The 11,475-nt window shown below is 44.2% G+C and overlaps 1 protein-coding gene across 1 annotated transcript; it reads left to right on the top strand.

Moving 5' to 3' along the window:
* Positions 1-3,762: 3,762 nt before the first annotated feature.
* LOC6043191 (luciferin 4-monooxygenase) lies at positions 3,763-5,836 on the top strand. The gene is made up of 3 exons (XM_001857207.2): positions 3,763-4,083; positions 4,143-4,353; positions 4,432-5,836. Exons 1-3 carry the CDS (start codon positions 3,949-3,951, stop codon positions 5,721-5,723), a joined length of 1,638 nt encoding a protein of 545 aa, XP_001857251.2. The 5' UTR covers positions 3,763-3,948; the 3' UTR covers positions 5,724-5,836.
* Positions 5,837-11,475: the final 5,639 nt, after the last annotated feature.

Raw genomic sequence — 11,475 nt, 5'->3', positions numbered from 1 at the left:
AGTTCGGGACCTGCTCAACAGTACAGAAGTTATGAAAGTATACTTTATACGATTGTACGGGACCGTCATGTGGAGTTACTAACTTTTTCAACAATTTTCATTTCGCTTTTCAATTTTTTGTTAGCTGCAATGTAAGAATCTCCCTTCTCTCGTACGTGAAATATCGATAAAAAGAATGCTCTTCGATTGAATTTCAAGATTTTTGGGAAGAGATTTATTACGAACGCATTGCAGTGTTTGTAAAAAATGAATTCTTAGATAATTAGGTAATTTAATTATGTTGCTTTAACAATTACATTGGTGCAGTTGGTATCCTGAGCAAAGATATGGACTACCTTTCAACAGCTGATTTGTTCGAAATGGGAATACCTTTAAAATAGCTAAAAAATGAATTATAATACTGTTAAGATTCCTGTAAATTTCGTTTACTCACTGATATTTTTTGAGAGTGAGGGAGAGATTTTTTCTTTGTGTCTCAACAAGTCTCACTCTCATCTGTGAGAATGAAATTTTGAGATAACTTCATGTGGCCTAAATCTTTTTTCAAACCTAAACATTGTAACTTTATTTCTTCTATATTTTCATATTATCAAATTCATTCATGTTACTCTTGCCAACGGTTCCATCCACGGAACAGAATATCCGTTCCCTGGTAGGGATACACACCGGTAAGCAAGACGACATCGCATATATATTTTTTGCTTGTTTTCAAGTCAACTTCAATCCCTTTCGTCGAGAGCGAGACCTTCGGAGAGCTGCAAAAAAATACTGACTTATTGAAGGCAGTTTATGACGTTATAAAGATCTATATAGGTGAAACCCCTTTTGTACGGTTGAATCGTTCCCGACGGATGCTGTCGCTGGCTTGGCTTGACTGGGCTGTGTTTATTCAATGTATTCATGTTTTTTTTTCTTCCACCCCTCTAAGGCAAGTGGCGCCAATTCATCCCAGTGTAATCCTTCTGATCTTACGGTACGATTTTTTTATTCATGCGTTAGGTCGTCGGCTTCATAGGAGCTTGGAACGGAAACGGAATATTACCTATTTTCAATTGAGCCAGTTTTATGAATATTTGTCGTCAATTTTCATATTTACCGACTCGATTGGTTGAGTATACTTTTTGTGTAATGTTTTGCTCCCACATTTCATCGTTGTCGTGTTGTCTTGTTGCACGTCGATTTTGAGACAAATTGAGTTGAGAACGCCATTTTATGCAGCTCACAATGCCTCACTTTTGACTGTTACAAATCACCCAAAGCGCGTTTGACACACGCGCATGCCCGACTACCTAAACACTCCAGCGACAAAATTCAACCAAACCTCGGAACAAAGCACATAATGGTCGGTCTAGTTTAGTTTTTGTTTATTCAAAACGCGATTTTTTCGAAACGTCAAAAAGCGACGTGTGACAAGATAGTACGACAACGTCGATTTGTAGAAAGAAATTTTTTTTACATAAATGTTGTTTAAACTCGCATGGCGAACCCCAACGACTCTTGATTTAAGTGGTCCTTAAATGCTAATAAATTAAACAAAATGAATAAACTAGCGTGAAAACCATTTTACAGGAATACTTAAAATAACATAATCAATGCATTCATCTGCCAAACAATTAACCATTAAGCTCATTACTGAAACCCAAATTTCTATTGCATGCCCCGAAAAGGGGCATTTTCCATCAAACTCGTTCAATAATTTAAACAACCGTTTTCCACGCAGTAACGAGAGAACCCAATAACGCTTGAAGTTTCGATTTATTCTTTCTCAAGTGCACTTTAAACCCCTCATATTTTTTGTTCAACCTCCCTCCAAAATCGAAACCCGACCACTCCCGCCCACCATTCGAAAACATGTCCTATTTTTTATTGACCTCTCGAGCAATAAATATTATGATTGATGATTGTTAGCTCTTTCATCTTGGCTGTGTGTACAACACAGTGCTGCGTGTTTTTTTGTTCGCAAAAAATACCCGATTTTTTGCCACCCTCTCTAACTGGATGTTGGTGGATTCGATTTTTTGTCGAATTCAGCAGGGAAAAAAAACCTCTCCAACTTCGCAAATCGCCACAAATCACCATCCCCAATATGGGTTTTTATTACACTGCATGAGAGGGCTCGATGGGAAAAACTGAACTAGAATAGGACGGTGCGATCGATCCCGAAACGTTCCAATGAAAAATTGAAAATCAATTGAGAGCAACTCGGAATGATCGAACGTGAAAGGGTTGCAGGACCAATTATGATTGATGATTTTGATGTTATTGATTTTCGATGTTATTTAATTTGTTTTTGTTATTAGGAAATTACGAGAGGTGTACCGTTTTTTGACTCATTGTCACCCCCTCTGAAGGTATCGTGAGTTGCTTGAAACTGTTGAAACTCAATATGAAAACGGAAAAATTATCGAAGACATTTTTTATTACACTGAGACCGACACAGAAAACAAATGATGGTAATATTCATCCGGAAATGGTGACAGATTTTGTGGCAAAAAATATGATTAATTTTACCCCAGAAAATGATGAATTTTCATCAGTTTTTGATGAATATTCATCAGGTTCACATTTTTACACATTTTTTATGTAATATTACACAAATAAAGAGGTAATATTCAACCTGCCAAATTTTCAACATTCCAAAATTCAACTTTTTTTTCTGTGGAGCCACGTATTCCAGTGGTAACGCTTCCGCCTCGTAAGCGGTAGATCGGGGTTCAAATCCCGGCTCGGACCAACACACCTGGTGATCTTTTCCCTTCTGGAATCGATTGCTTAGTAAAGGGAAGGCAGTGTATCGTCACAAACTGGACCTTATCACGACACCTTAGGGAGGCGACCTATGGAATGTTAACATTAACCTTAACATGTTAACATTAAGTCGAGAATGAAACTGCCACTGAATCCGCTTTGTAAATGCCGGCCCCGATACTCTTCAAGGGTGTTCCCCTCAGGAACTGGGAAAGATTTACTTTTGAGTATTCCCGATTTTCGTCAAACCAGTTTCACTGAGCACTCACTGAGAAAAAAAGAGAAAATGACAAAGACTCTTATCCTAGCTCTTATCTCTCTTGTAAACACAGAAAAAAAAGTTGAATTTTGGAATGTTGAAAATTTAATAGGTTGAATATTACCTCTTTTTTTGGGTAATATTCCATAAAAAATGTGTAAAAAAATCAAAAACTGATGAAAATTCATCATTTTCTGGGGTAAAATTCATCATTTTTTTAGCCACAAAATCTGTCACCATTTCCTGATTAATATTACCATCATTTTTTTCTGTGAAGATTACCGATATAATAAATGTTCTAGCTATCAATTTCAGGATTGCAATAATTGAACGAATGATAAAATTTCAATCACTCTTTACATATTGTTTTGTTCGAAAACAATGTGATAATCAAATCTCGTCAAATAACAGAGACCATAATATCGTTCAACCATTAATGATCTTTTGAAAGTTTGAGAAAGTCTCATTTTCGTCAGTGAGAACAGTTTTCTTGTTGAGAATTGCATGTTGAGAAGATTCAATCGTTGATTGCGCAAGGCTATTTTACCCCACATCAGATTTCGCAAACCAGACAACTTATGCTACACCAACACCTGAACTAACTAACTACCTCATTCACACATCAACAAAAGTACCGCTCGCTAATCACAGCGCCTAGCACCAACACCAAGTCGCTCGCTCGGTGCTTATCAATCAACCGGTTCGGGCCCGGGCCACGTGCGTGCGTGTCTACACCTCTGTTTACCAAATTTGCCAGTCGATGTGTACGAACGAGCGCGAACCTAATCCAAGTTTTTGTCGGCTCGCTGAAAAAGGTCTCGTCGGTCAGTCGCGATTCACAGTTCATTCCGTCAAGTAGCCCAGCTTAAATCAACTCACCAGGGGGTGGGAAGAGCGATTTAGTCAAGCGCAAAGTACAAACTCCAAAACAGTCAGCAGCTATGGCGACCGGCACGCGTGACGATGAGCGGTTCATCCTGTACGGTGGTCCCGACCCGCGGGAATTGCTCCAGGATCGATCGCTGGGCGAGATGATCGTGAAGGAGCTGCGGAAGCAGCCGGACAACGTTGGACTGGTGAGTTGGTTGGAAATTCGGGTTGGATTATAGAGATCAACTTGATTCGTTTGCCCTAGGTTGACCCGGTATCGGAGGTGCAGCTGACCTACCGGCAGATCCTCGAGCAGTCGGCAAAACTGGCCGCTGGGATGACGGCGATGCTTGGGTTGACCAAGCAAGATCACACCGCCATCGTAAGCGATAATTGTCTCGAGTACTGCCTCGCCATGTTTGGTTCGATATTTGCTGCATCACCGCTCGCACTTTTGAACCCTGCCTATGTGGAAGGTAATTGCCGGACTTAGAGCGATAACGGGCCTCCCGATAAGTCGTATCGATTGATTTTTTTTTTGTTTGTCACCGCAGGTGAACTCGAGCATGGCATCAAGCTGTCGCTACCGAAAGTTATCTTTGTATCGCCGAATGCACTGGAAAAGATTGTAGCCGTGGTAAGGAAGCTTGGACTGTCCGCGAAGATTGTACTGTTCGGGGAGCATCCGAAGGCTGCCAGCTATGCCGAAGTTGTTTCGTTCGCTAAGCTACTGTCATCACCGGTCAACGTCGAAACTTATATGCCAGACTCGGTCGATCCCAATGCCCATGTTGCCTTGATCTTGCTGTCTTCTGGAACCACAGGGCTACCAAAAGGAGTTCAGTTGACCCACATCAACCTCATGACCACGGTAGCCCACTCCATGGAAGCTAGCAAGATCCTCGAATTGCCGGAACAGCTAGTTGCCCTTGCAGCAACTCCGCTTTTCCACGCAGTGGCCGGCGTGGGACTGATCAATATGATCACCAACAACTGCCGTTGCGTACTGATGCCAAAGTTTAGCGCCACACTCTTCCTGGAGAGTATCCAAAAGTACAAGGTCAACCTCATGACCGTAGTTCCACCGTTGATGGTGTTCCTTGCCAAACATCCCATCGTTGACAACTACGACCTGTCCTCGCTGATGACCCTAATCTGTGGAGCCGCTCCGCTCAGCAAGGAGATCGAGGACAAGGTTCGCGATCGGCTTGGAATTGCCTTCATCCGCCAGGGCTACGGTCTAAGTGAAACTACGCTGGGCGTGCTAATGCAAACCGGGTTCGAGAACAAGGCCGGCTGCGTCGGCAAGGTCCGCATGGGTCAGTGGGTGAAGGTGATCGAGCCCGAAACGGGCAAGATCCTCGGCCCAAACCAGCGTGGTGAGCTCTGCTTCAAGGGATCGCTGATCATGAAGGGCTACGTCGGGATGGAATCGGCCATCGACGCCGACGGGTGGCTCCACACCGGAGACGTTGGATACTATGACGAGGACGAGGACTTTTTCATCGTCGATCGCATCAAGGAGCTCATCAAGTACAAAGGCTTCCAGGTGCCTCCGGCGGAACTGGAAGCGATCCTCCTGAAAAATCCCAAAGTAAAAGACGCTGCCGTGATTGGAATTCCGGACGAACGGGTTGGTGAACTGGCCACGGCGTACGTCGTCAGGGAAGACGATGAGCAGGTCAGTGCGGAGGAGATCGTCAAGTTCGTGGCCAGTCAGGTGTCGCCGCAGAAGCAGCTGCACGGCGGAGTGAGGTTTATCGACGAGATTCCAAAGACGGCCAGTGGGAAGATTCTGAGGCGCGAGCTACGTGAACTGGCCAAGAACACCAAGTCGAAGCTGTGAAACTGTGGGACTGGAAATTGTGGTTTGGGTGATCAGTACACCAGTACTTAAGGGTATTTAACGTAGTTTTTGTGAAGACTGGCTCTTAAATAAATTGTTATTTTTATATCAAATATTGTGGATCAGAAAGTTCTGTTTCTCCTTGAACCACGCCACCAATTATTATACCGCCTCATTTGTCCCAATTTCCACCAGCTTTCCTCGCCCACAGAGCCACTCGAAATGCACTGCGGCAATTTTCCCACTGAGTTCAGTCGCAACCAGCTTTCCCTCCCCGTAATAAAGACATTATTCATTTGATAGTTGTCGTCGTCGTCGTCGTCGTCGTCGCACGCTCGGAGCTCATTTGATGATTAATGACAGTGTTGATTCCCCCTCACGAGGCGGGTGGAGTTCGGTGGGTGGCGGTTTTCACACCTCTCCACCTTCAAGCTATTTACCACAAATGCATACAGCATGCCACGTGCGCTGCTCCCGGGGTTGTGCCACGTGGCTCTCTCGTATCATCGCGCCGGGGGGTTGCTGAATGGGGGTCGTAAAAATAAAAGCTTTTTCATCTTTACGAGCTGATTTTGCGACCCCCCCCCCCCCTTCAAGCTGGCCTCCAAAAGGTGTGTGCGCTGTTCCGGGCGCTAAAACGTATGAACTCTCTTTCCCTGTCGCTGCCGTGATCCGTGGTGACGTGTTAACGATGTTAATTTTGGGCTTAAAATTTGCAAGAAAATAAACTTGTTCACGCCCCCAGCAGCAGCGCACCGTTGAGAGTGTTTTGCGAGTCTTAAGTTTAGGCCCTGGGTTTTACCTAAACCAACACCCCCGACTCAACTCGGGCGCGGGCCTTGCAAAAGAGGCACTTCCTCTTCAGGGATAAGGTGTGCGGAGAAGCGACATCTAACTGCCGAGTCATTAGAAGAAACGTGACCGGAATTGAGATGTGCAATCCAAGCGGGGATGAGCCGGGAGAGTTGTGTCAATCTGGGCCGAAACCCAGCGTAAATATTTAAACAAGGTTGACAAGCTGTTTAGCACCTTCATTTTAAAGTTTAGTATAGCCAATTCTTTATTCTATATCAACTTACAATCAGAGCTGTGAAGACGGAGTCGGGAATTTCGTGGTAAATTACATTTAGCCAAGATGAGTTGGAATAGAGTAGCGACTACGTCTGGTTATGGGTGATACCTAAAAGAAAATCACTTTAAATCCACTTTCCCAATAAGTGGTTGTTCGATCCCAGCCCAACTCCATCGACTTCCAAGGACTCTTACCGATATAATTGCGAAAGTTTGCTGCTCGACCACTGTGACCACCGCACCGCACCGCAGGTTGAAGAGTATAACCAACAATACCAGCTGCCTGCTGCCCTGCTGGGACCACCCAAATCCTCAACGAGAATCATTAAAGTTGCACGTGTCTTCGCCAGGAACGATTCGAATCGAGATTATTCCAATCCAGACCACGTTGCGGGAAGACCACCCACTGTGTTTACGGGAAGCTTTCGGTTGAACTCCCAACTTTGTTTTGCTCTCGACAGGTTCATTATGGAGCAATTGTACGGAAAATTCGTCACTATCGTCGATGGTCTAATTGACAGCTTTGACGGTATTGTTGCGGTTCTTGGGAGAAGCGGTTTCCCGAAATTTGTGGGATCATTAGTGTCCGTCATAGTTAGAGGGACCTTGCAGAGTCCGGAGCTCTTCAAATGTTTAATTACTAATCGTTATTTGCGCACTAAGAAAGCTTGAATAAGGAAACCTCCCGTAAACAGTTTCAGCGACGCTCGACAGACCCAATTTAGCGCAAGTAATTAGTACTCCAAATAAAGAGAAATCCCCAACTGATGAGAAATTCGTCCGAAAGCCTCCCAAATAGCCACGCAGGCATTACCCTCCTCTCGTCTTTTCTCTCCTCCACCAAATGGACCGTAAAAAAGCTTTCTTCTTGATGAAACTGTAAAACCATCACACTCCCTCACTTTGTCAAAACTCGCGTGAAAATAGTCCCCTTCCGTGGCGTCCCAAGTGACGACAAAGTTTTGGTGAGTCAACTTTTGGCGAATGGTTTTCTGAAAAGTGCAAGGAAATTGAGCGAGCCTTAACATTGGTAAATATTGAAGAATGATAGTGTTCTGCAAAAAATTGCTGATGAGAAAAGCTCGTGATGAGAAGTGAGAAGGAGGGACGATAAGCGAGTAGAGAGTAGCGAGAAGCGAGCAGTGTGGAGCGAGAAGCTAGTGACAAGTGAGTAGCGAGAAGCGAGTAGCGTAGAGTTAGAAGCGAGTAGCGAGAAATTAGTAGCGAGTTGCGTGGAGCGAGAAGTGAGTAGCGAGAAGCGAGTATGGAGTAACGAGAAGAGAGTACACGGAGAAAAAAGAGCTCCCAAAATCGTGAACACCCGTTTATGAAATTGGGAACCACGAACAAAGTGTTCAAATGGTACCCATGGTACGATTTTCAAAAACGTACCGTGGAATTTGAACACTTTGTTCGTGGTTCCTAATTTCATGAACGGATGTTCACGATTTTGGGAACATTTTTTTCTCCGTGTAGCGAGAAGAGAGTAGCGAGAAGCTAACAAGTGAGTAGCGAAAAGCGAGTAGCGTGGAGCGAGAAGCGGGTAGCGAGAAATTAGTAGCGAGATGCGAGTAGGGAGTAGTGAGAAGCGAGAAGCGAGTAGCGAAAAGCGAGTAGCGTGGAGCGAGAAGCGAGTAGCGAGAAATTAGTAGCGAGATGCGAGTAGGGAGTAGTGAGAAGCGAGAAGCGAGTAGCGAGAAGCGAGTAGCGAGCAGCGAGTAGCGAGCAGCGAGTAGCGAGCAGCGAGTAGCGAGCAGCGAGTAGCGAGTAGCGAGAAGCGAGTATCGAGAAGCGAGTAGCGAGTAGCGAGTGTCGAGTAGCGAGAAGCGAGTAGCGAGAAGCGAGTAGCGAGAAGCGAGAAGCGAGTAGCGAGAAGCGAGTAGCGAGAAGCGAGTAGCGAAGAGCGAGTAACGAGAAGCGAGTAGCGAGAAGCGAGAAGCGAGACGGGAAAAGCAAACAGCTGGTTGCAAAAACGAGTTGCGAAAAGCGAGAAGTTAGAAGCAATGCTTAAGTTGTGAGAAGTGAGTAATGAGAAGCAAGTAGCAAAAAGTGAGAAGAGTAAAGCCAGTAGCGAGAATCGAGTAATAAGAAGATGTGAAATGTACAATATGTAGGTCAAAGAATTGAGATTATATTTGAGAGTTTAATTCCTCGGTTTTAATTAGCAAATCAATTCCGTAGCCATTTCTAACATAATCACATATCTCTGGAAGAAGGCGTTTGTGAACAATGTATGGGCTGACCATATCCAGATGTGCTGGAATAGAAGGTTGTTTCGCATCGTGTCGTGCACCGAGTTCACTGAATGTTTGTTCCACCAATCGAAACTGCACCGATGGGAGTAATTAAAACTAGTAAATTGATTCCATTAGCACTAGAAATGGCCTAATTGTATGGGATTTTCTCCGAAGATCTCATTGAATCTGGAGACTCTTGGGAACATTCCAGAATTCACTTTAGGATCTTTTAGAGACCAGCTCGTTTGGTAGGCCCTTCCATTATAATGTCACTGTTGCCTAATGCTGGTGGTTGATTGGAATCGATTCAACAACAAATACACGACTAATTACTGGGTCATTGCAACCGGGGTGGTGAAAATGAGAATCACCTGTAAAAATGAAACCACTGACTGATTGCAATTGTGCGGGAGTTTAATTAACTGTTTTGAAAGCTGGTTATTTGAAGGATCAATTCAGATTCGATACAATAATGAGTTTCAAATGTTCCATCATTTTCAGATTAAGTCCCACTAATCCCAGATCACGATGCGCTGTAATTAAGCTCAAGTACACTAATTAAGATAAGCCACACCAGCATCACTCGCATTATTATCCCATTACCAGTCTGAGATATTGCCTCCGTCACACCCGAGATATTGCTTCATTAGTCGAAAATGATTTCCGTGGCCGTTGAGATGAACGTGTGACTTCCTGCTGTCATTGCCGATTCTTTTGCTTCATCACGCTTTCTGCCCAACCTCAAATATGTCCTGGGAGGGAGACGGTTCCCACCAATATTTCATCGAATGGCTTCCTGACAGTAGAAGAAGACGACATCGCAACGGGCCCTTTCGTTGACATGTGCTAAATTTCCTTGAAAACATGCTCCAGGATCGACCATCAATCAACCAGTATTAATATTGATTTGGGTTTTTTTCTTCTTCGGCGAAGGATAGCCCCTCCCCAAACAAAGTGTGATTGAAGACACGCTAACAGCCAGTTACGTTTGAAGATCTCCCCTACTTTTTTGGAGGAGTCCCCGGAAGATGAGAATATGTCAAAGTGACAGCTTGTGTATCAGAAGCATTTACACTCGGGGAGTTGCCCTCTCCTGGAACAAACCCGATCTGACAGCGACAAGTAGTACTACTTTATTTATAAAGATTGATGTGGTTCTCGAGGGGGTGGGTTTTCACCTCGTTGACTTGGAAGCAATGTAAGGAAAATTTGAATTGCTTGATGCCAACAAGAATGTAAAATTGCATAAAGTCAGTGTTATGATCTAAAATAAATAAATAATAATATATCAAAAAAAATATTGCAGAAGCATTAGATCGACATCTCCAAATGCTATGAAGACTAAGCCACTGGAACGAGTTCAGAAAACTTGTTGAGCCGTCACTTTCTCAATGTCTGTTCACACCAAATATGAGCAGCGCCGCTACGAACCGACGACGTAGAAAACAACACCTTCCGTTCCATTCCCTTGTGGCCAACCATACTTCGATCTCCATTTGCCGGGATTACACCACTTCCACAAACAATCATCACTTGTGTACTTATACTCGTATGCCTAGTATCTTGGAGTGTGCCGAGAAAGACCATTCAGTAACGGAAAAAAATCATTCGTGTATCTGTCAGCTCGACAACGACCCATTTTTAATGAATGTCGGTCCGACAGCCATTAAATCACGGGTCTTCTCCACTGTAAATTTTCCTCTTAGTTTTAAGTTCTAGTTAGAGTTTGATTTTTCCGTGAAGCCAGCAAACAACTGCCTCGGGATGCTGCTAGGGCTGTAGATTCCCAGAGCCGGCCAAGTGGCCTCTTCTCTACGCCATCCAGCTCGAGATTAGAAATGAGCCGTTCAAGTGGTGCTCGTGCGTAACTTCAATAAGTCGACAATAATAACGGCTCCTTTTGGCGTGTAATCCTCTTAACACTCTCGTCACTTATTCCTTGTTCGGGGAGGGGTGGGGCGATGTCCCCAAGGATGTCGTCCTTTTTCTGGATGGTCTGGTTGTTTGATTTTGCAGACTCTGGGATGGGACTCGCTAATGGGACTTTGGCTGAGTTGTAAACAAAACGGAGATGATGGGAGCACTTCTTCCGCCGATAAAGAAGGTGTTACATAGAGCAGGTACTTTGGGAAAATTGGCGATTTGGTATTGAGTCGTGCACATTTGGGATAAGAGGCGACTTTTGACTAGCGCTAATGTAGTTGTCTGCTCATAACTTGAGAGCTTAGTGAGAGTTACCCACCGGCCTGTCGTCGCAAGATAACGAGGGGATCAGGTCAGGTTGAAAAACTTCGATCGAAACATTTCCCCGAAAAAAGAAGGCCAAAAACACGACACACGTTTTGGGGTACAAAATCGCGAATTCAGATCAACTGCACATTTTCCCATAAATTTGCTATAAAAAGGCAGCAAATGCAGAACACCGCAAGAATTCCCTTTCTCCA

Source organism: Culex quinquefasciatus, chromosome 1, assembly GCF_015732765.1.
Source record: "Culex quinquefasciatus strain JHB chromosome 1, VPISU_Cqui_1.0_pri_paternal, whole genome shotgun sequence".
Taxonomy (NCBI): domain Eukaryota; kingdom Metazoa; phylum Arthropoda; class Insecta; order Diptera; family Culicidae; genus Culex; species Culex quinquefasciatus.
Note: the sequence above shows the minus strand (reverse complement) of the source record. Positions and strands in the feature narration are given on the sequence as shown.